The 24,981-nt window shown below is 41.3% G+C and overlaps 2 protein-coding genes across 3 annotated transcripts in view; both read left to right on the top strand.

Moving 5' to 3' along the window:
- Positions 1-86: 86 nt before the first annotated feature.
- On the top strand, positions 87-11,923 carry LOC125326998 (tumor necrosis factor receptor superfamily member 22-like). The gene is made up of 8 exons (XM_048305792.1): positions 87-3,024; positions 4,329-4,460; positions 4,607-4,718; positions 5,306-5,379; positions 6,036-6,125; positions 7,114-7,148; positions 10,369-10,417; positions 11,224-11,923. Exons 1-8 carry the CDS (start codon positions 2,946-2,948, stop codon positions 11,499-11,501), a joined length of 849 nt encoding a protein of 282 aa, XP_048161749.1. The 5' UTR covers positions 87-2,945; the 3' UTR covers positions 11,502-11,923.
- A 219-nt stretch (positions 11,924-12,142) lies between these two features.
- Positions 12,143-24,981, top strand: part of CARS1 (cysteinyl-tRNA synthetase 1) — a 34,818-nt gene continuing 21,979 nt past the window's right edge. Inside the window, exons 1-8 of one of the 2 annotated variants that reach the window (XM_048307694.1) lie at positions 12,143-12,248; positions 17,122-17,367; positions 20,216-20,307; positions 21,128-21,216; positions 21,512-21,608; positions 22,070-22,168; positions 23,122-23,271; positions 24,525-24,665. In XM_048307694.1, the coding sequence (XP_048163651.1) occupies positions 12,221-12,248; positions 17,122-17,367; positions 20,216-20,307; positions 21,128-21,216; positions 21,512-21,608; positions 22,070-22,168; positions 23,122-23,271; positions 24,525-24,665 (942 nt within the window). In that variant the 5' untranslated portion in view covers positions 12,143-12,220. The remainder of the gene's footprint in view (positions 12,249-17,121; positions 17,368-20,215; positions 20,308-21,127; positions 21,217-21,511; positions 21,609-22,069; positions 22,169-23,121; positions 23,272-24,524; positions 24,666-24,981) is intronic. The other variant, XM_048307695.1, reaches the window with a different exon arrangement.

Below are 24,981 nucleotides of genomic sequence, written 5' to 3'. Positions count from 1 at the left end.
GTGGCAGTCTATCTGAAAAATTATTTTTGGGTTTGTGTCTGACAGTATTTTACAAGTAAATCACTCTATAGGGGAAAAGCTACAGGAAATGACCTCCAAGAATCTCAGACACAGGCGATAAGATAGAACAGCAATAGCAGTTTTGAAACCCCTCTGGCTGAAATTGTGTCTTCTAATTACAGTAACTTCTTCAGAAGGAGAAATGGTTCCCTTGATTTTCACTGTTGTACATGCAAACGTACAAACTTGTCTTGGACTTAGGAAACCTTTATATCAAGGAGGTGACTTGATGATAGTGAATAGATTGTTCCATGGAGAGAACCGCAGCTCTCTGATGTGAACAGGCAGGGCAAGAGCTGGCATCTGGAAGCCAGCATTCAGGAAACTGATCACAAACAGCTGTTTTATTAGCAAAAGTCTCCAGAAAAACAAAGTATTCTTCACCCTTGAGGAAACGTCCTTGAAGAATATGAACATTATTGATCCAGATTGGGTGCCTTTTTAAGGGACAACACCCTAGTCACTCTGTCTGAGGAAGTCTGACCTGTGCCACATGTGGTGTAAAACTTAGTGAGAGGGGAGGTCACCTGTGCCTGCCAGGCTGTGCCAAGTCCCGTGTGCACCCTCAAAGTGTTTGCTCCTAAAGTAGTGCAAACACATCCACCAATCTCCTTTGAATGCTTCAGCAAGTCAGCACATCTCTGGCCTGTCAGCACAGCCTTCCTCATCACACTTACCCTGCTTTGGGACCATGTGTTTGAGTTATGGATAGGAGCCTCTCCACTTCTGTAGGGCTATTTACATCCCTTGTGTGCAACTGTATCCCGGCTTTGGGAAATGGTTACCAAACAACAGATAAAAACCCAAACAACCCAAGCCCATCTGAACCAAAGAGGAGCAGCGCTGAGCAGGAAGACTTCAGTAGGTGTGAATGTGAGTGCTTGAAATTGTTTGGATTGTTTCTGTTTTACCGAACTATGCATCCACAAGTATTTCACTGGGACTTGTTACTGCAGGTAAGTAAAATAAACAGTTACCACAAGAGCAGCTGTTCAGTGAAAGAAACTGTGTCAGCTACACAAAATGATGAAGCATCAGCAGAGAAGAGTTTCAACATTTAGGGCTGCTGCCACAGGGCATGAAAAAGTAATCCAAAAAGGAACAGCCTTGTATTAATTCTAATCCAATTTCAACATCTGGAGGTGAATATTCCTACATGCCAGTTACATGCGCATGGGAAATGAAAAGTATTCTTGAGGAAAATCATGGCCAGAAATGTTATTTCTCTGGGAGGAATAACTGCTGAGGAGAAAGCTGAGGACCCTTTTAGGGCTTTAGAAAACCCAGTTATGCACTTCGTTTGCACAATGTCAGAAAAATTCTCCTTCTACCCTTTCCCTCTGCTTTTTGTGATCGGGCAGCCCTTCAGCATACGACGTTTGACTGAAGATGAGAATCGGGGGATTGATTTATTAACGCGGTTTCTGATAGGGTTGGTAAAAAATTCCGGAAACCGCCAGTGCCCCGCCCTCCCACGAGATTATAAAAAGCTGCGGGACGGGAGTGCTGGGTAGAACGAGTGGTGCGGAGCTGGGCGCCGTCATGGGACTCGGGCGAGTGGCGGAGCTGCTGCTGCTGCTGGTGAGTGCCGGGGGGGACTGGCCGGGGCTGCTGCTGGTGAGTGCTGGGTGGGACCCTGGCCGGGGCTGCCATCTGCAGGTACGGGCTTGCCCACCGCGAGTGGCAGCCGGCAGCTGTCCGCAGCCAGAGCTCAAACCTCACCTTTTGAGGGGGGGAAAAAGTCTCCCTCCGTCTCTAGTGTGAAAGAGCCCTTTGAGTTTTTCTACCCTTCTCTTCTTCCAGAGTCTTTAGTAACTTGTCCGAACTTTTTGTTCGTGTTTGATATTTCGAGGGACTTGGTGCCGTGGGCGTGAGCGCAGCGACCTGACAAGATGAGAGCAAGTAGCGTGTTCCCGAATCACTTCCTAGCGCACTCGCTGCCACCCTTCTTTCTCTCCCCTAAAAGGAAAAAAAAAAAAAAAATTACAAGTCAGAAGTGAGTTCTTTAATAGTCCTCATGCCATTTAACTGTGAAGCTGGGAGTTTTCTCAACTCCTCGTAGTTACGGGGAAGACTTCCAGTCCACCGGGGAGAGAGTTGAAAGAGCAGGACCCTCTTGGTTTTAGCTTAGAAGTTGCCCGCTGGTGGCAATTAGTGACGGGGAGCTCGGCGGCCGTCCCTTCCACTCCTCCCGCTTTTGTTCTCCCGTGTGAGTCTTGTGAGGGATGGACTTGGGTGTCCCGGGACTGAGCCTGCGCTCGGCTCTGTGGAAACACCTGAGCTACCGGTGCTGGCTACGCGGGAGCCCTGCCCGGAGTGCGCGGCCCGCACGTTTCTTCCTGTTTAAAAAAAAAAACCAAACAAACAAAAAAAACCTATTCCCAATGCTTCTGTAGCATTGCTGATGACTCAGCTTGTCTTCTGCTTAAGATTAGAGCCAGTGAAAAATGCTGGATGAATCTGTGGGGCACTTCCTCAATTTTGCAGGGGCAAGACTAGCACTGATTCCAATGAATTAAAAAGATGGGAGAAGGGAGAAACGAATCCCTTGCACACCGCAGAAACTTTGTCGTCTGCAGTTCAACTGCAGTGAACTAGCAGAAAGAAAACAGAAGTTTATACGGAGGCAAGGATGTGCGGCAATAGTTGCCCAAAACCCATCAGCAGCTGCATGGTGCTGCCTTAACCCCAGCTTTGTGATGGCAATTACTGCTGTGAGCAGCACTTAGCAGAAATTAGTTTGGATTTCCTCTGTGGCTTCCTGTAAACTTCAGAATGTGTTTCCAAGTCTTCACAAGTTAATCTCCCCTAGATAATTATCGTGTCCTAGGAGGATGAATCCCTCAAATGCCTGCTTGCCTCTGCTGTAGGTGGCGCTACTGACAATGCTTAGAGCCCGAGCAGAGAACTGTGGGGAAACAGAGTACTTGCATGAGGATCGCTGCTGTGTATTTTGTCCAGCAGGTAAGACTTTGAGCAGTTACAGCTCATAGCTATTGTTTTTTTACATTGCATCCATGAAAGTGTAAGCCTGGTTGGAGCTGTAAAGACTTGGTTCCATTTTGAAGTGAGAACCCCTTAATGCTTAAGTGATGACTGAGATTTGGCATCAAGCCAAGAAGACTCTGCTTGTGGTTTAGGAGAAAAACCTTCGAAGTCAAGTGATTTAATTAACATAAAGAATGGGCTTAGGGGAATTCTGATATTTCTGTGTCCATTGGCAAAACTTCAGTTTGGTTTTGCTCTCTCCTCCGTGCTCAGTGTGTGCAGTTAACAGGTTTTGCACCAAGAAGAAACCTGTCCTTAGTATCAGAAGCTTATTGGTGCATTTAGGTGGAATTCAAAGGAGAAAAGAGTTTATTGAAAGCAATCCTCCCTGTGCTTGCCAGGGAGAATTGAAGTAATTTCTTCAGCAATGGTGCTATCCATGTGGCTCCCTCCCTGAGTGACTGCAATGGGTGATCCTCATGCCTGTGTGTCCCAGCAGAGGCCTTGCTGGATGCCTTGTTTTGCACCACTCCTTGTCTGAGTGGCAAATTATGAATGTGCATCCTGACTCTCCTGTGCTGTTTGGTTCATGTGGCATGGGATTGATTTGCAAGGAAGGGTTGAACTCTTCCCAGAAATTTTTGTTGTAATATCCTATTTTAGACCTTTTGATGTGCGGTGCTGGCTTGCCAAAATGGGATGCAGAAAAGACCCCATTACTGGAATAAGTAGTAAAGTATGTATGTTTATTCCGGCACTAGGATGCACAGCTGCTCCAAAATCATGCATACCAACAGCTGCTTTCAATTTAGTACATATCAGGTTACAAACCCCATATTCACTGGGTTTCCCAATATGCCTATGCATATTCATTACCCAGCCTTGCCTAGTATTACAATGAGCCCAAAAGTTATGTAACATCCACATTGCAGGGGTCTCCCAGATAAAGTAAGAGTCTTCCTCCTGAACTTTTCACCTTGCTTCCCTGTACATGCTCTTTATATCTCTGGCCCAAGTCCAAACTTCAAGGCTGGTTTAAGTTAGTTTTAGGTTTGAAAACAGGATCTTTGGTCAAGATTCCTTCCCTTTATCAATAGTTTTCTATCTTCTCATCCTGCTTTGGTAGGCATAATAAGTGTTGAGCAAACTGTATATGTCGTTTTTAACAAACAGCTTCTTAGTAAGTCATTTAACCTCTGCTTTCCCCCCTCCCCTGATTCACTTTGTCTGTTAAAAATTCCCCTGAGATTGCTGCTGCTGACAGTTCTCTTCTTCCACAGGTACTTTTGTCGCTAATCACTGCAGTGCTTCGCATTCGAGAGGAAAATGTGACTCTTGCAAGGAAGGAGAAGGTTTTACTGCCCATGAGAATGGCTTGGAGGAATGCTTGCATTGCAGACACTGCAAAGAGGGTACCAAGCACAACTCTGATGAAACCGTAACCATTTCCCCCTTTTTAATGTGGAAAATCTGGTCCACACTGGGCATATTGAACTTAAAAATAAATTGCCTTTATGGCCTGAGTATAACTTTTGCACTTGCTAACTTTTATTTTTAGGTCAGATGATTGTGAGACCCTGTACTCTGACACAGAATGCTGAATGCCGGTGCAAGCGAGGGTATTTCTGTGCTGATGAGGGCTGTGAAATATGTTGGAGACACAGTCAAATGTAAGTTTGAGAATAAGTGACTGTTTTCCTTCTAGGGAATGTTAGAGCTGTGGCCCAATCTGTGCCAATAGCTCATGCATGCCATCAGGCTGTAAATAATTGCTCTGAAGCCAAATGGCATTATTCATGCATTTAAATTTCAGGTATCGAGATCTGTAAAGTTGAGACCTAGAAAGATGTGGACTTGGGTATCATTTGGCTTGTTGCTTATGGCTGTAAACTTGCATATTTTGTGTCTTCAGGTTGGTATTTCCCCAGATACACACTTGAATGAGCTTTCTAGCACCCAGCTCAAAATTTTAGGATGTAGAACTGCCTGTTGAAGGAACTAACTGTGCATGAATAATGCTTCTACTCTGTGGGTTTTTTTTTTCCTCCCCCCACTTAGAAGCTAGCATACATAAATTTTATCTGCTTTGCTTTTATCTTGTAGTATTATCTTGGATGGCTTAAAGGTGCACTTCTATCCAAGTTTATGCATGTTCCATTTATGACTCTAAGCTCTGTCTGAAAAAGAATCAGCCCTGGACAGAGCTACATGTTGCTCTGGAAATCTAGATACAACCTTGTGTTACCATCTACTTCAGGCATCCGGACAGGGAAGAAATCACACCGAATTGCAGCGATACTACAGACCCAGGATGTGGATTACCCAGCCAAGGTCTGGTACGCAAATCCCACTCATCTTGGTTTGTTGGATCTGTGGCTTCGGGCTAATAATACCAGAGCACTTTGTAAAACACTGGTTTCAACTGCTGTAACATATTTAACAGCAGCTGCATTTTAATCTGGGAGTTACTTGCTAAAGACAAGCTCTGAAGGGACAAACCACCTTAACTTTCACTTGGTGAAAAGATACGTGTGTTGCCAGGGTTCTTAAAGTTGCAACGGTGACACGGGTGAAAGTTATGGATAGTGCAAAGATGTTTTCTATGCATGAGAAGCTGTGCCTGGAGTAGCTTCCTCTTCTGCCAGGCCAGAGGAAGAGGGAACTCACACTTTCCATGCTACAGCACCCAAAGCTTGCTACCATCTTTTGCATGCTTGTTTCCCCTTAAGTGTCTCTCCAGAAAACCTTGTAGAAGTTGTATTGCAGCTCTATGCAGAATTCCCTGCTGCCTTTGGGATAACGATATGCAGTGCAAACAAGTTACTCCTATGTTCAGGGCAGCTGAGAGTCCCAGTGCCTTTTCCAGGACAAGCTATCTGGGTTGTCATATTAGTTCTGGGCTTAGGTGTTTCCCTAGGACAGCAAGGAATATCTTTTTGGGGGACTGTTTCAGTACTAATTTTATTTTTTTTTTCCTCCCTTTGCAGGGAAGGGAGCTCTTGTTTTGGTTATTCTCATGGTATTTGGTTTGGTTTTGCTACTGGTTTTCATTCTGAAAAAGCTGAAGTGTGATAAAGGTAACTGCTTGATTATTCTTCATGAAATTTGCTTTCCAGAACTAGGCAAAGCATGCACTAGGGCTATCCCTGGGTTTTGTGCTGCCTTACAGGGGAACCTGTTTAAGTTCTAGTTCATTTAGCATGGAATTGAATTTAACAAGTCCAGTAAAATGAAGAGTAGTTTGTTTGGTAAATAAAATGCGTAAACCTTAACTTTGAGCTTTCTTATCTTGCTGACAGATGCTTTTGCTTCAAAGCAAGATTATAATGAGGTCCTTTAAAATTACTTTTCCAATCTGCTTGCCTTGTATTGGCAAAGAGGAAAAACCTGTGTGTGGGTTCAGATGCATGGGGCAAAAAGTAGCAACTAATTAGATCACTAATTACTTTCACTGTGTTTGGCTGTGGAGATTTTTTTCCCTACAAATTGTTGCACTTCAGTAATTTGAACCTCTTAATGTGAATGTTAGGTTGGTAAGTCCTGTGTGAATTTATTATTAAGTGGAAACTGAGCTGTTTTCCTTGGAAACCTCTATTTTCACTACTGTGTATCAAAGTATTTTTGTTACTAGTGTAGTTAAAATAATACTGAAAAGTATTCTGCATTTTAAATGCTAAGTTTGTTTAAATCATGTCTTACTGATTGTAGTGCAGTAAAGACAACTTCTGCCTTTTTTCTGTATTGCGATAGCCCACAAAAATGCTGAGAATCATAAAAGCTGGAGTGGAGGAGGTTGCAAGAGTGACTTAAACCAAACTGCATCCTATGGTCTGCATTTTACTAAGCAGCACTCTCCTCTCTATGAAGGCACAGCATTTTTTGTTGATGGTGAAAGAGGGTAGTATTGTGGTGAAATGTATGACAGGTCAAAGAAACTAAATGGCTTGTAAAAGCTTTGACTTCTGCTCCAAAGGTTTCTATTGCATATAAGTCTTGTGTGAATTCAGCCATGTTTAAGTTGCTGCAATTCCTTTAAGTTTCTTAGACACTTATTTTGGTTTTCAGCTGCCTCAACTGATAAAGATGCAGAGGGAGGTCTAGTAAGTATGTGATAGATCAAGTGTTTCATCTCAGTCTAATTGCTCACAGCCTAATTGTACCTGATACACAGCCCTCAATGCTTGTCTCACTGTAGACCACTGCTAGGATGTGTTCCTGTGATGCAACAAGTTGTGATTCATACAAGGTCAGATATTGATTAGCAAGTGCCTGATGCATTCAATAGCTGCATGTGTCTGCTGCAGTTGGCCTTTTCAATACTTGGAAACATTTCAGAGCCCGTGACCAGGATGCTTTGGAAGTGGGGAAAAAACTTGGACTAGTGGCAAGCTTTCACTTCAGACTGTCTCCAAGTGGTACCTTGATCCAATTAATATCTTTTTTGCTGCTTCACATGTGTATTCCCCAACTGATGTCAGCTATGGTTTACCTCCATAGTGGTGTTTGAGCTCCCATTGCATTTTGATTACAAATTATTTGTTCATAAGACTACTCCTGTGATTGAATCTTCCTGGCCTTGGGCTCATGTCACAAGCTACAGACCAGGACCTGACAGTCTAAATTCTTGGTCCTAAGCAGTCCTGTAAGATGGGGATTTGAGGCTCAGACTGTGCCAGTTCCAAAGTATATCCCTAAAAAAGGGCTTATCCAGCTGAGACTGGCTGCTGGCACATGTTGCACCTTAAAGCTGGGCATACCCTGGCATCCTGTAGTCAAACACTATTTCAGAACCTTTCTGTTTGAGTCTGACAAAAACCTATTGCTAGTCTAGCATTTTGCAAGAGAAATATAAAACTGGATGAGGTAAATACAAGCTGGCTTTAGCTTCTCTAATTAGAAGCTACACTCCTACCAGCACTGCGAGGCAAAAATGAGCTCAGTCTTAGTTTTACAGTTAATGACACAACAAATGTTTGTCTTGATGAGGGTCTAGGAGAAACATCCAGACTGTTCTTACAATGTGTGTACAGCACTTTTTTTCTCCCTGGAGCTTCTCTTGCCCCTCACCAATGCACTTCCCACCCAGTGTGTGAGCTCTTGTCAAATGTTACTAATTAAACATTTTGAGTAATTAAATGCATTTTAATTATGTCAAAAATACTTGAAGACCGAAGAAACATAATTGAAAGATATGTTCAAAGTATCACCCTAACTCTGCTCTTATCTTTTTTAAGGTCTATAAGTGGCTCAAATATGTGAAACACCCCAGTTTTTTTGTTGGGTTGTGTCTCCCTTCACGCCCTGGCCAGCTTTGCAGCACTTCATCTATTTGTAGAAGCTGATGAAGAAAAATGACAAAAAAACTGGTCAAAATGCTGTAGCATAGGAATAGGCAAATATAACATCTCTTTAATTTGAATAAAATGGTTGTAGAATGATGCAGTTACAAATTGGTGCACAGACCACTTGTCTCTCATGTAAGAGCTGTCACAGGCAGGTGCAAAGTCTGCGCTTGCAGTGCTCAGGCTGCTGTGAGAGCTTAATTGCTAAGGAGAGTTACCCTGATGCAGTCCTGAGCCTGGACAGTTTGGCACCAACACACTTTCCTTTCCAAAGAACCTATGATTCATACTCTTCTAAGAAAAACCCACTTGAATAGCTGATGCTGGATTTTGAAAAAACGTGTCAGCCATGCTCTGCTCTTTCAGTCATTTGGTTTCCTGTTTAAGAATTATCCTGCATAAATAAGATCAACTTCTTTAATGTGTTTATACCCTTAAACAGAAAGTGTTCTCAGTGAGAACGATGTACAACTACATGTGTGATATGTGGGGTGGCTCTCCCTCACATCCCTGCTTATGCATGTTAGTCACATGGTGGTGTCACCTGTGGGTCCCTGACCCTGTGCAAGCAGAAAGTATGCTGGCTTATGCTTACAAAGGGACTGTACCTTAAACGACACAAGTCTCAGGGGCAGAACAGTAGCTCCTCATCCTCATTTTCCACATGTAAAAAAATATTCCTAAAGCTTGCCAGCTGTAGCACTAGCTGTTAAGCTAGACATGCTACTCTGCTTTGTGTTTGTGCTGTTCATGCTGAGGTCGTGCTGTACTCCCTGGCTATGCCTGTATAATGAATTGACAGTGTTAAAAATGAAGCAGCCTTCCTCAGTGGTTTCCCTCTTTGTCCCCTCACAAAAGCTATACAATGTACATGGGTACTCTTGGGCTTCTTTCAACTGATTATAGCTTGTGAATCTGCCAGGAAAGTCAATCCAGCCAAAGCAAGCCCAGGGTAGTGCATTTACATGGAGCTGACATGCAATAGTTCTGAGAGCATCAGCCTTGATACAGCGATAGGCTTGGGGCCCCTGGTGCTGTTAAGTCAGCTCAGGTGCAGCAAGGCAATTTAATCCCCTGCTGTCTTAGGAGGGGTGCATATCTTCTGTACCTAGAGAGGAGCAAGCAGTAATCTGTATCAGTGAGAACAGAAGGAAAAGATTCCTGCAGTTGTTGTGGAGGTAACTTGTGAGCCTTGCCCTGCAGTCCAGGGGGAGCAGAACAGCCAGCGAGGTGGAGAGCCAGGCTCTGAAACCATTTCAAGTCTAATTCTGTAAAGGCTGTAACTTTGCCAAATTATCAGCTCTCCTTTTATTTTTCTGACATCTGGTGACTTCAAGTATTTCCTTTTCTTCCTCCAGAAGAAAATAGTGGAAAATAGTGTGGTTTCTGAGCAGGGCACCATCCTGTGCAGGGGCTGGAAGTGCTGTTATGACAGTGTGGTTGAGGAGGATTTTGTCCTCATTGCCAGCAAAACCTGTTCAGAATTCTGCTTTTCAGCAGAATGCCCCACCTACTGTTCTGAGTGGAACTCCAGCAAATTGTAAGATAAGTGTTAATGTGTGAAATTATAATAGTATTTTCCCTAATATACTTATCTCTTTAGTTGAGTTCTTAGCTATTCCTAGAGCTTTCAGGCAAAACAATAGAGGAAACTTTGCCTTAAAGATGTAATAGAAAGTATGGGAATTGAGAGCTTGGGGGGGAAAAAAACTTCAATTCTTCATTTAATTTACTCTGCCACTTTCATCTGACAGAAGCTACTCTTTCATGATAGCAGCAAATGTTGCCTTGGAGCCAGTAGTGTGTTTGTCTTACCATGCAATTTTCTTTACTCAAATACTTTGAGATCTGCTCTGAAATTTGCCCCCCTCCCCATTCTGGTGTGTGTGCTGTAAAAGCAAGCTGTCAAATAGGTAAAAAATAGTTGTGAGTGAAGCACCCTGATTTGTTGGAGTAATGGTCCAACTTTTTATTACAGCTACAAGAACCAAAGTGTCAGATAATTGTTAAAGATCTCTCTCAAAAGGGTAAGTGTTGCATAAATTGGCAGTACTTGGAATGTGGCTTTTTTTCCTGTTGACTTTAGTCTACTCAAGGAACAGTAAAAAGAGGCTAAGGAATACTGCTTAGAGCTAGAAGGCTTTCAGTTTATTGTAAAATCAGGATTATTGCTGCATTTGAGAGAAGCTGTAATCCCTGTGGTGAACTGTTCTACTTTGGAGCATAACTTTTCTGCATGGGGAGTATAGTGCAGTCATGATTTCAAGAGTAAGAATGGTACAATTTTTTTTAAAAATGTTTTAAAACAAGTCTGCATTGCAGCAGTGTACTCTGCTTTACTGAGTGAGCTGTAGGTCAGAGCGGGAGATCTCTCTGTCAAGTGTCCCCTCACGTGGAAGATCACATCAAACATCCATACATGCACCTGTACTCAGCAAATTGTTGTGCTGGATGTTCAAGTGATGGGTTTTGCTCGTGGTGGTCTTGGTGTGGCAAACCTATGCCAGCAGCATAGTGAAGTGGTTAAAACTTCCTCTTCAGTAGCCCTGCCAAGGGAATGTGCCAGCCAATGAAGCCTTCCTCAAAACCACCTTTACTGGATGGTGTCTTGCCTTAGGAGACCACTTCTGAGACATGTGCACCAATACCTTTAGCTGCTTCCAAGACCTCTTAGTAGAAAACTTGTTTGTCCTGCTGCTTCTTAGGTGCCAAACCCTGCCTTGCTGCTGCTGTTTGGTCTGTGCAGGTATTGGCTGAAAATTAAGGAGAAAGCACGTATGTGAGCTATGGAAACCCATCCAAGCTAATGTGTGTCGTGTGTTTCTTCTTGCAGAACTGAGAGATACCTTTGATGTCTTCATAAAGGAAGTACCTCCACATCAGTGGAAGCGGCTTATGAAAACTTGTCTACAGAAAAATGATATTGATACAATTATTTCTAGATTTCCTGATAACAGAGAAGAACAATCCTATCAGATGCTTCTCATCTGGAAAAACACACTGGGAAAGAAACAATGTATTATTAATTTACTGGATGCGTTGAGGCATATAGATGCCAAGGCTTATTACAATGTACAAGAGACTTTAAAAAGTAATAACATAATAAGTTAAGTAGAAGTTAAAGATTAATATTTATGGGGTTTATGGGGTTTTGTAAAAATATTCCTGTTTACATACATGTGTCTTCAAATTTCCTTTAAATGAATGTATGGAGTTGACACCCTCCTCACTTCATGCAAAGAGCCAGAAGGGCTGTAATGCCTGGGTTGTTTACAGGTTCTCATGACCTTCCTCCCTTTCAGTTGTGAAGTACTAACCTCTGGTGCTATATGCCCACTTGGGAGCCAGGAGCTCGTGCATCCCTTAGTGTGGCGGTGCTATGCTGTCCTAACCTGGGTGGTGGAGACCAAGAGTCCACTGGTGTTTTTGAGAGTACTGTTATGCTTTGGTTTATGAAACGATTTTGTTTTGTATCCGACTGCTCAGCACCGTTATGTTTGGAGCACAGCAATAAAAGCGTGATTGAGACGGAAGCTGGCTCTGGGACTTTGTTCTGGCGGCGGCGGCGTCTCCGTCCTTGGAGCTGCGTAAGGGAAGGCGGGCGAGCGGCGGCCCCGGGAGCCGGGCCTGCTTGGCACGGTGCTGCTGTCCCGGGCCGGCCGCGGCGCTCCGGGCGCTCAGCCCCGGCCGGGCCGGGCCGTGAGGCGCTGCCCGTTGCCCGGGTGACGCGGCCCGTCGGAAGTAGCGTAGAGCGGGCGGGGCGAGGCTTCCGGACGCGCTGTTGCATCAGCTCGGGAGCGAGGGCAGGCAGAGGCAGCAGCAGCACCGGGATGGCAGCAGCCGCCAGCGCCGAGCACGGTAGGTCGGCGAGCGGCGCCGCGGGCCCCCCACGGGGCCGGGCCGGGGGACGGCCGGGGTTGTCACGGCTCGGCGGGGGCCGGGGTCGCGGCCCCGCCGCTGTCACGGCGGTAGCGGGGCGGGGGCGGCCCGGCTCGCCTCCTCTGAGCGTCCCCTGGGATCCTTCGGGCGCGCCCGGGGGACCCCGGCGCCGCAGAGCCCCGGTGGGTGCGCGTCCCGCGGGATGCGGCTCGCGGTGTGCCGCGCGTGGAAAGGCTGATGTTGGCATTCGGCGATTTGTGGAAAAAATTCGGAGCTGCTCGTTACCAAGTCTGGGAACAGCTGTTCTCCGGCTCGCTGGGTGCCGGGAGAGGCTGGGTGCGCTCGGTCCGTGCTCTGCCCAGCGCGCTGTCCGTGCTTTTCACCTGTCTCTGTGTCTCCCGTGCTGCCTTTCCCAAGCCATCAGTGTTCTCCCCTGAACTCATGCCTGAACTTTTGGACTTCTACGGACATTTTCTGTGGTCGTGTTTTAATGATGGGTTGTACTGCTCGCTTCCATATGGAAGGAGGGCTGGGGTAGCACTATAATTTTTGGCACTACTGTAGGAAATGGAAACTTGGAATACCAGTCATGCAAGTATGAAATACCATTATGGTATGTAAAGGGTTGGAAATTTCTGTCATTCCAGTTAAGGATCTGTAAATACAAATATTTTTGCTCCCCTCTTTTTTTGTTACCGAATGTTACTTTGCTCTTTATTCATCACAAGTAGTATTCCCGCTAAAGTGAAACATTTCTTGTTGTCAAGGGATTGGCTTTTTCAGAAGTCTTTTCAGTATCTTGGGGGGAAAAAACCCAACAAAGGCTCAGTTCAGGTGCACTTTAAGAAACTCTTTAGTTACTCTTTGTTAAGGTGGGGCTTTTTTTACTGAAATTGCAGTTGTTACATTTAGTTTCGATTCAGGAAAAGTGGAAGTGAGACTTTCAGGACTCAAGTCACTAGGATTGACAAGCTCTTCCTTGGTGTGGGATACTCTAGTCTTAAAAATCCCAGCTCATCTAAATAAGCTTCTTGCTCCTCATGTGTGAGTCTTGATAAGTCCTTTGTTTTTCTCTTTCTCTGATGCAGTGTTTGGCATTAGCTGGAGTCACAGCATTGGTTTGGTTCTTGTGAAGTGTTTATGGAAAAGGGGAATTCATCTTGGCTGAGCAGATAGTTGGGATTCCTTTCAAAGGTACCAGAGTGGCCAACCAGGATGATAAATGGCCAGTTTGGAGCTGTATTAATAATGTTACATTTGTGTTTTCTGGGTTACCTTAAATTTGTGAGAACAAAGTTGGAAGAGAAATTACATTTCAAAATGTTCAGAAATGGGTAAGATTTCTTTTTGGAGAATGCCTCTGCAGAATTCCCAGAACATTTACATTGTCATCTAATTATGACTGACAAGGTTAGCAGGTTCAGGGAAGCCCAGGAAATATAATTTTTCCCTGAAGCAAAGTAACTCCCTGGTTTTGTGTCAGCTAGCTTACTGCCTACTTTATGGCTTTTCTGTGCTTACTTTGCTGTCAACATCTTCAAGGAACAGAGGTTTTCATTTTCAAGTTAATAAAAGTGAAAATTTTCCATGAAATTTGATATTGTGGGGTTATGTGTCTTGATTAAACTTCAAAAGTTATTTTATGTGCAAATAAAAAGGTAGAAGCAGTCCTGTGCCTTTGAGTCTGTGTGTTGCTGCAGTCTCTCAGACAAGTTCCCAGTGTCCTTTAGTAGTCTCTGAAGCACTCTGTGCATGGAAAGAAGAATGTATGGCAATTATATCACCCAGAGAGATTGTACACCAGCAGTTATTGTAAGAGAACTGGATTAATTAATGTCTACAGTGGAATTTTTTTGAAACAACTTTTTAATGTTACGTTGTTAACTTTAATTCTTCTGGTTTTCCAAGGTTACTTTGCTACCTCTCCAATACTCGTGCTCAGTGCGTGTTTCCTCTTGTGTGATACGATATCTATGGATCATTCTGTTCACATGAGTTAAAATTCAGTGTTATGCAACAGCTCTGTAGTACTCCCATGTTTCTGCTGCCAAGGAGACACTTCCTAATGCAATTGATTAGGAACAACTGGAGTCTTTCTGGTTTGGGAGTGGAAAAAAATTGCAGTCAGAGAGAAGGGCAATTCCTTAGCCTGTTTTCCTAAAGCAACAAGGGAAACAGGTCAGATGTACATATATCCATTGGCCCTTTTCCCTTAATACTTTCTGAATCCATTGACTGGTATTAATTAATCAATTAATTTGACAGTGGGCAGCTGTGTCTTGCAGACCATTGGCAGGCTGAGCAAAGACGGGCTGGAGCTGTGCAGGAAAATGGGGATACTGAAGTGTATGGAAGATGGGATGCAGCACTTAGGAGGTACCAGGAAATATTTCAGTGGGAGTGTTTAATAAATTGAAGGCATTTCAAGAAGGGGGGGGAACTGAGGATGCAGAATGGAAATCACAGAAAGCTAGATTCTGTAGATTAACTATTCTTCTTTTAGTCGTGATATCCATTAAATTGGAGAAGACTTTTATGTAGATAGCTGTCACTGATTCTTTTTGCTTGAAAAAAAGTGGTACATTGCTGCACTGCCTTCCAAAAGACAGTGTTATCATAGTCATTTGCTCAGCACAGGCTGAGTCCCCATGTGGGACACTGGGAATGGGGCCTGCCAAACATTACAACTTCAGATATTAATGTCCGTGCCAAGATTGCTCAAAAAGTTTTTGGTTGTTAAGCTAATCAGCACTGACATTCACAGGCGGTGTTTGCCATCTCTCCTTGCCAAAATTAGCTGGTATGAGTGCTGTCATATTTATTGTATTTGTGTGTAAGTTTGGCCAACTTCCCTTTTAGATTGGTTTGCAGATGTGGTTGGAAAGCACTTATATTGTTTCAGATACACTGACTTACTTCCCATTAGCAGCCTGATGTGTGAATAATGGTCATAATAACCATAATAATACTCTGCAAATTGAGGGTTGCTTTTCCTTGCAAAAGATCTTTTCTTTGAGATACAGTTTCATTTCTGCCCAGATCATTCTGGTAATACCTTTTTTTTTTTTTTCCTTCTCCCTCATATGATTCATGTATACAAAATTCATATTCAAGGAAGACTTATGTCTTAGGTTTCCACAGTTAATGAACATAACTATTTCAAACTATTTTGTGTGTATAAACATGTGAAGTTCTGTGATGATAAACATCGGTAAATATTTAGAAGCCTGAAAAGATTATAGTAAAATGAACTGTGTGGGCTGAAGCTGAATCCCATTCAGCTGTATAAGGCAAGCCCGTAAGGTCAAGTTATGAACCATTATTTCCTTGGTATCCCTTATTTGTATTGAGCAATTACATGGATAGGCCTTGAGAAGGATTTATACTTTACATGAATCTGTCTTTGCTTTTGTGTATAAAATTTAAATATCTTTTGTGAACTTTGATTTTTTAAATTTTTTTTAAATCATTGACTTTTTTTATTAGTTCTCCTGATGTGCCACTCTATCTCATTTATACCCCAAAGAGTTGAATACAAACATGCTTGATATCTAGCTGCCACTTCCCTGTCATCCTCAGTTGCTGTTGGATATTTTAATAATTGATTTACATATAGAAAGTGGCTCATAAAGTTTTAACTGATGATGTTTGGAAAACCTTTTCAATTGTGCAGTCCCTCACATCCTCTCCTAGCCTTTACTCCCTCATCTCCTTTCATTCCTGCCTTTCCAAAAGCAGTGTTCTGTGAGCACCTCCATGCTTTGGGAACTCCTTGTGCAGGAGATATTCATGCCAGTGTGAGAAGTGACTCTTCTGGCTGTGGTCTCTGTTGGGGTTTGGGAGCAGGGACAGGTGCTCTCCTGCTGCCTCTCTTACTTTACTGACCTTGGCTCAAATTACCTTGCTGGCTGACTACCTAAGCAGGATGTCATGTTCATGTTTATTACAGTACTTTGAACATGAATGGAACTACAAACATTGAATCATTGTAGGAAAATGTGAATGCTGGCTTTGCCTAATGCAGTGCTAGCCCAGTGCCATAACCTCATAGTGCTTTGTACCCACTGGCTTGCACAGGGTGTGCTCTTACTGTGAGCATCCCCACCAACTCCCAGAGCCTTGTTGGTGCTTCCTCTGTGTCCCCATGTTTGTCAAGATGAGACGTAACTGAACCTGCCTTGCCTATATACCAAAGAAATCATGGAATTAAAAAGTTGTGAGAGAGGAGCATGATCTGATATCCTTTCTGTTCATGTTTGTAGATCTTACTAATTTTAAATATTATTTGTGTGCCTGAGGAGAGAAAGGGGCATGGGAGAAGTATGGGAATATACAGCAGCAGCTGAAGTTTTGAGTTTCTAGAGCAAGTAGGAGGAACTAAGCATGGTGCTGGGAGCCTGCTTGCAGGCAACAGCCCTGCAAAGATGTAACTACGTGCTCAAGTTCAGTAGACAAATTCACAGCCTTTCCACGGTGTATAAAATGAATCATAGTTAAATATTGGCGGGATGAGTGTTTTAGCAGCATGGAAAACAGTGACGGATTAGGTTTGCTCTATGTGAAGGGCTTTCTCCGATTATAGTAGATTATATTTCCTCATGAAAAAGACCTGTGTTCTTGTCCTTATTATTCTTTGAAAGATGTCTTCAAAAACTTATGGCAGCATGAACATAATCCTGTCAATAGGAAATACATAGCTATGTGGTAGGTTGTATTAAATACAATTTTCTCAAATTTCTTACCAGTTGCCAGATCTAATTTACAGGGGGAGATGTATATTATAAAGATATATTTTGGTCATGGGATCTCCTTCTTTTAATGCTGACCAAATGTCCTGTGCCTCTCTTTACAGCTTCCAGCTACAGTTTTATTCTGAGCATTAGTGAAGAGGAAGCCAGGGTGAAGGCTCTGAACGAGTACCTGAGCACTCGTAGTTATATCCAGGGGTTCACATTTTCACATGCAGATGTGGAGGTGTTCAGAAAGTTTTCGGGGCCACCTGTGGACCAGTATATCCATGTTGTCCGGTGGTACAGACACATAGAAGCAATCTATGATGGCAGCAGTGAAAAAAATGAGCCTTGTAAACTTCAAACAAGTGAGTAATATGAAACTGGCGGGCAGGTTATAGACTAGCTGACATTGTATTGGTTTTTATTGCTGAGAATTCCCAGAAGTTCCCTTTCATACTCTCTTGCACGCCTTAAAATTTACGGTATCAATTTGTATTCAAAGTCATAACATTATTCTTGCATACAGTTATTGTGTAATTGATAGATCCTGACCTATTTGGATGTAAAAGCTGTTATCAATTTTTTTTTAATGTTAAAATTCCTCAGTGTACAGAATTCAATTATGTGTATTTTCTTTAAAAAGCTGGCTCTCTTCTGGTTTGTAAAAAAAAGTGTGGGTTTGGGCTTTTTCCTGGAAACACCAAGATTTGCTCAGTCCACTTTTTGCCTTTCAAGGTTAACAAAATAGTTGTTGTATAATATACAAATTCACCATAAAATAAACTGAATACTTCCTCTTACGATTGTTATTAACCCTGAACTTCACAAAGAATATTTGAGGTTCTTTTTTAACCCTCATAAATTTGGCGTGCTGATGATTTGAGGAAGTATTAACTGGTTAATCTAGGTCATTGTGTAAGCATGGGCAGGCATTTTTGAGAGCTGTGTCACTCTCCTGAGGTGTTTCCCAATGAGCTAGTCTAATTTTACAGTGAGATCCTTGCTCAGGGAGTCATGAAATAATGAATAATAACAACACAGAGCTGTTGTATAGTGCTTGCAATACTTACAAATGTATGCATGTCTGTCATTCTTGCTGATGGTTGTTGACTAGTATTACTCCAATGCCATCTTCTCACAACTTCTTACCATTTGTGTTCTCAGTTCCTAACAGACCAGCAGTTAAAATCAGACTGCTGTAGGTCCTGTGTGTGTTGCGTGTGCCTGCAAGTGTTAGTGCTGGTTATTATTTCCTTCCAGCAGAGAAGGGATCTCAGCTGCACCCCTGGCTCTGTAGTAGATTTATCCACTAACTACAGATTGTCTGTAGATTTCCATGGATCAGGGTGGAGCCGTAAGAGAAAAGGTTTCCATTTTCCTGACCATGAAATCTTTACTGTTAAGTCTCTCTTTCTGAAGGGTTATATCTGCATGATTGGTGCCTGTGTTTCAGGAGTCCTGGAATGGTGTTCTGCAGTGTTCACTATGAAAGTAACACACGAATCTGCCATACTTCTTAGACCTTGAATACTTAATTGTTGTTCTTTTTGGTGTACCAGAAAACTCCATGGTGGATTAGAGCAAATGAACTTCAGTTCAACCAGGGAAAAGGCTGTAGGCTGGCAGAGGTGTATTTGAACAGACTAACCAATATTTTACCAGCCTTTTACTATGCCCTTGGCATCTGTATAGTGGATAAAAAGTGACACCTAACTTGGAAGCTGAGAAATATGGGATGCAGTATCTGGGTTTTTCCTTATGTTCGTGTGGTTGTAACTGAAGAAAGCTTTACAGATTTATCTTTTATTAGACTAACCCACACAGGCTTCTTTCCCCGAGGGAAGCGTTGGCCACAATTAAGCATGCCAGAGTAATCTTTGTAAATCAAAGAGTAAACAAATCCATACCTTGGTGTATGACCTGTTATGGAGAGACTGCTCTTGAACTTGAGGTGTTCTGTTTAGGAGTACCTCATGCAATGAAATGTTTAGAATGGACACATATTTCCATGGCTTCATAGCATGGAGATTAAATGCAGTCCCTTTGTGAGGCAGAGTACTACAGTTAATATATTTTTTTCTTATTTAGGCAGTTACTTAAAAAAGCAAGATGAAGAGATTAATTTTTTTATACCGTGAATGTTTACGTTACTTGAAGGTTTTCAGCCAAAATATGCATATAAAGATATTGAGAGAAACAGAGTTAATGAAGAGCACCCTGAGACGCAGGATCAGAAAGGCAATTTTTTTGTCAAAGCAAATAGTTTGTATAGTTTTTAATTGCAGTTAAAATGCATACCATGAGAATTCCTAAAGACAGTGCTGTGTGTATTAAGCTGGCAAACTTGCTGTATTTTTGAATGTCCTGGTTTGCTTTCATTCCTAGTTAATGTGATAATTGGTTTAACATCATTACAGCTGTAAGCAGCCCAGTGCACAGCAAACTACAACTCATGCCCATACTTCTCTTTGAAAAAACCCCACGAGTTTAACAACTGTGTTGCTTCTTAAAAATTTAGGAGAAAACAAATGCAATAATGTTGTCACTAATATTACCCTGGGCTTTATCTACTTTCCTTAATGGCAAAATGTAGGTTCTTGCTGAAGTGGAGCATATTTGTGGTAAACTAGTGTGTTCAGAAATGCCTTGTGTACGTAGTAAAAATGCATGATAAAAAGCTGAGGTTGTTTCTAAGCCTTTCTGTCTCCTCTCCCTCTCACCCTGAGTGCACATACTCTGTCAATATTGGCTGTAGACACCACCTCTGGACTCTGGAGATATTTTGCAAATTCTGTGTGAGATCTGTGATGTGCCATCACAGTAAAATCAGTGGCATTGCAGAAAGCCCAGGACTGCCATAACACTTCATTAATGATTCATTGAATTTCAAAACTCTTGGTAATACTTTGCCTGAATTGCATGCTCTTACTTTTGTACCCTCTTCCTCACTGCTACTTGGATCAAAAGCTAATTGGAATGGCAAGTTAGAGAGTAGAAAATAAGCTAGATTGAAATAATTTACTTTGGTTTTGGTGGCTTTGTAGGAGGCTCTAACAGGAGTAGCTGGATTACTAGGATTGAAGCTGCTTTCTCCATTTAGATGTGGGGTTTTTTTCTTCTGAAATAATGATGTGATGAGGAGAAAATGCTGTATTGCAAATATGTTTGTGGAAAGTGTCTTTTCAGTTTTCTTTAAACTACTTTTTCTCCTAGGTAAAGGCAAACGTGTGCAGCCCCCCTGGTCTCCCCCTGAGGGGACAAAACATTCTAGGCTCTGCCTCTACAACAGCCTGACTCGCAGTAAGGTGAGTAAATGAAAGTGGAGATTTCCCTAGAAACATAAATAGAGCAGTCATCAAATGCTTGTTTCTGAAGTGTTTGCCCTGTCAATAGTCAGGTCTCTGGGTTGTATTCTGTGGAATGTTAACAAGCAGGGGCGGAAACTCTGTGCCAGTCAAGTGCATTTGCTGGGCAGGTGTAATACTGCGTAAACTAAGTACATGTACGCTACACATGTGTGACTCTTTGTGCATATTGCATAATATTCAGTTCCCAGTTTCAAGTTGTCATGCAAAATAGCCAGACATTCAACTGTAATACACATAAGTGTTGGCAGTGTGAGCAGAATAAAATCACAGTTTCTTTATTCAGATATTGCCTGTGTAAAAAAAGTCTCACCAATTATAGTTGAAATATAAAAAGTGTAAAACTTCTTGTGGTCTTGTTTGAAAGTCCTTTGGGAAAGAGGAAATATTAAGAATATCAATGTATCATGGGATGTAGTATTCAAGTATCTGTGAACTGATTATAGTGTGTAATCCTTTTCAGTGCAAAAGAAAGCTTTTACTAACAGTTTGAATAGTGCCCTGCCTAGTCCAAATCCTTGTAACCTGATACCTTGATTGATAAGAATGCATAGAACATAAGCAGCCACACCCCATTATCTCTCTTACAGGATAAAGCTAGTGGTGGTCTTTACTTACAGTAAAATTGAGAATGGAATAACTATTTGTTTTTTGTAATTATAATCCAGGTTTTCATGTTTTAATCTCCAAATGGGGTGTTACTGGCCCAAAGTCATGTCTTTAATTTCTTCTGACCACTGTACCTTCCCTTTCAATTTAGGAAATATTTCAGCCTCAGAATGGAAGAAAGGTCTTGTGGTATTGCTGTGGTCCAACAGTTTATGATGCTTCTCACATGGGACATGCCAGGTACTGCATTCCTTACTTTGACATAGGTGATAACAATGCCTAGTGGAAGCAAAAGACTATTAGTAAAAGGTATTCTTTAGAGGAGTGTTTTACTAGAAAATGGTCTCTTTCAACTCAATGCTTGCAATTTAAGATTAAAAGCATGTTATAATATTTTATCATTGTGGGATTAAAAACTAGTAGATGGGGGCAAAGTAAAACTGCTGCACAGTTACTGACTGAGGTTAAAATTATTTGATACAGATATATGATACAAGTGTTCACTAAAAACACCCCTGTATCTTTTTGGTTTTAGGTCCTACATCTCATTTGATATCCTGAGAAGAATCTTGAGGGATTATTTTAAATACGACGTTTTCTATTGTATGAATATTACAGATATTGATGATAAGGTAAGAGGTTTTTTTAAATTGCCATCTAAAATACTCTACTTTTAGAATGGAAGTCAGAGAGTCACATGTAATTGCCACTTGATAAGCCAAGATAAATCTTACACTTATTAACTGAGATGTACATTTTGTACACAAAGGCATTGTTTTTCTCAATTTTTTGGCACTCCTATGGTAGCAAACCCTATATTGTTGTATATTAATGTATATTGTCACAAATAATGAAGTCTAAGTATTTACAAAGATAATTTATTTTATTTGCCCATTGAGATAATTAATTGACTCTGTTGAGGCAGTCGATCAACTGTGTATGGTGTGTTTAATTTGTCTTCTTATATGTAATTCTTGTAGCTTGTTGAATTTATAGAGATTCTGAAATGCCTTTTGTACATAATAGATTTTATCTGCTCTCTGTATAACTACGTGTCACTTCACAAAAATATTTCCCTGTTTCTGTTTTGCAGATCATCAAGAGAGCAAGACAAAATTACCTTTTTGAAAGATATAGAGAGAACAAATCAACCCCAGATCAGCTACTTCAAGATGTTAGAACTGCCTCAGAGGTGGGTGTGGTAATCTCTGCTTGTGTTTTAGGTTCTCATTCAATAATGTACGAAAGCATCTAAAAAATGCCTCAGATTTTGCTACCTCTGTAAACTTTCTGCTTGTTTTAGTTTTGGTGCCACACACATTAGAATTGTTATTTGAACTGCACATCACTTTGATTTTTACATTGTTTTAGAATTGACAAATTCTTTAAAAGACATTCCTGATTTCTGTGATCTTAGCACTTATTTGTGAGTGCATGTATTGCTCAAACAGCATTTGGAGGTTTGTGTGTTAGAATTCAAACTTCAAAAATAATCCTTTGTAAGAGTTTTTAAACAATGGTATATCCATAATCTTTTAAAGCTTGGGAGGTTTCCCTTTTGTACCATTGATGACCTTGGAAAGAAAAGGCTCGAAAGCTTTAAGGATTTAATAAATTATGTATTCAGGACTGAAGGTGAGGGAAGGTGATTCTCTGGTAATTTTTAGAACTACATATCACAAAGAGATTATCATTTTAATGAATTGAATACAGGCCTGGGAATAGGAGGCCTGGAAATTTTGCCCAACTATCTTTGCCTGACATAGTCTCTAAACATTGCATTTAATCTCTCTCTGTTTCACATTAAAGCTTGTCCTTTTCAAATTCATGGTAATCAGCTGTGTAATTAAGGTGATCAGCTGTACAGAAAATGAAAACAACAGTAATTGTGATGATAATGTAGTAATCTATGAAGTCTTTCTGAAAAAATTAATTTGGATGCAAACTAAAATCTTGTGATTGCACCTTTATTTCTGATGAGGAGCATGTTTCATGTTTCAGTAGTTGAAGTCAAAGCTTTTTCTATGGCATAATGTCCTATCCATCACTAGCAAGGTACTGTGTGGCTAAGATAATATTCTGTGTATGGAGTATAGTGCTACTGTACTGCAGCTGGCTTTCTAATTTTTTTATTTTTAATTGTAGCCCTTTTCAGCTAAACTAAATGAAACAACAGACCCAGATAAAAAGCAAATGTTGGAAAGAATCCAAAATGCAGTGAAGTCTGCTTTTGACCCTCTGCAAGAAGCTGTGCAAGCAAAGCTCCCTGCTGAAGAGATCAACAGATGTCATGAGGTATGTTTGAGCTCCTCTTTATGTTTTATATTTGGCTTTTAATTGTTAGGAGGTTTAAAGATAGTATGTAGCTTGTAGTGATTCCCTGAAACATTATGGAACCTTTTATTCATAAAAAGAGGAAGAGTGCAGCTGAGAATGTTTTAGTACTTCACATTCAGTACAGGAAATTTGATTCTTCAATTCAACTACAGAGTTTTTGGATGCTGTTTTTAGCAATTACTTTTTTTTTCCTCCCACTGTGATAATTGTTCAGTTTTTACCTTTCCAGTGAGGATTTTGCTCTTGCATGTACTTAGACTTTCTCTTTGACTTTTTTGTCTTGAGGAATTAGTTTCATTATAGGTTACTGAGCATGCATTTCCAACACTCCAATACTGATGGCAGTTTTCTACACAAGTGTTTCTGTCTCTGATCAGGGAAGAAAGTACCTCCCACAAAGTTTTGATCAGGATTACTTTTATTAAAGACAATTACATTTAGTGACAAATAATCATGTTGACTTTATTGGGCTTTGGTTCTGTCCCAGTAACCAAGTCAGTCAATGTAACTAGTGTCTTTTAGTAAATGATTTCCATGTCCATTTTCATTTCTCTTGCTTTCAGATTATTTGTGGTAAGTACTGTGGGGTATGCATGGGTATGTGCTCCCTTCTTGAGAAGACTCTGTCTCTAAATTATGGGGTCTTTTTAAAAGGCCCATCTATTCTAGTAAGAAGTGCCTTTATAAGAGTATATACTGACCTAATGGAATTTTAAAAACAACTAAACTCTAAGCAATCACACCTTCTGCATTATATCTCAGTGTAAGAAATTGTAATCTTTTAATATAAGACTAAAAGGTATCCTTGCTGATGTTCAAATTAGTCTTTAGGACACTTTTTAGCAATGTGCATAATAAGGCTTCTGTTAGATTATCCAATAGCAGTGGGGGAACAGATGATGTGATATAACTGCAGGTCCTGTCTGATGTTTACAGCATAAGTTCCAGCTGCCTGTTTAAGTGATCAGCATCAAAACAGATATCACATATCAGTTTATCTTCCTTGCTCTGGTTTTTTCATCTATATTTATGAAGGGCAGTATGATGAAAATGTGGTAGAAACATGGAGTACTCTGTACTCATAACTAAGTGTCTCATTGCAAAGGTCTTATTCCTTAAGCAGACCTCTCTCTGTTCAGAATAAGATCTTCCTGCAGAATTTAAACAGGGCAAGTCTTTGATCAGTTGCTCTTATCATTATTGTTTTCTAGACACTGTTGGAAGAAGCCAAAGATTTGCTGTCTGACTGGTTGGACACAAAATTTGGCAGTCAGGTGACTGACAATTCCATATTCTCAAAGCTCCCCAAATTCTGGGAAGGGGAATTTCATAAAGATATGGAAGCACTCAACGTAAGTAAATGAACTGTTTTCTGTTCTAAAAATGTATGTTCTATGCCCTACAGTACTCAGAATACAATTTAGCTCCTTAATAGCTTTCAAGAACCTCATATTTTAACCTCACTGATAAAGTATTTCCTTTAATTTGAATAGGTAGATCTTAAATTAGCACCTGCTCTGTTTTCATCCCCACAATCTTAAATCCGTTGTGGTTGTTGCACATCACTTACTTGGTGATCAGGTTTGATGTGTTCTCTCCATGCCATCCCCGTGGTGTAACATGGGCAAATAATCATAGACTGATCCAGAAATTTGAGCTCAAATCTGT

Source organism: Corvus hawaiiensis, chromosome 6 (genome assembly GCF_020740725.1).
Source record: "Corvus hawaiiensis isolate bCorHaw1 chromosome 6, bCorHaw1.pri.cur, whole genome shotgun sequence".
Taxonomy (NCBI): Eukaryota; Metazoa; Chordata; class Aves; order Passeriformes; family Corvidae; genus Corvus; species Corvus hawaiiensis.
The sequence above is the reverse complement of the archived record's forward strand: the minus strand, read 5'-3'. Positions and strand labels throughout refer to the sequence as shown.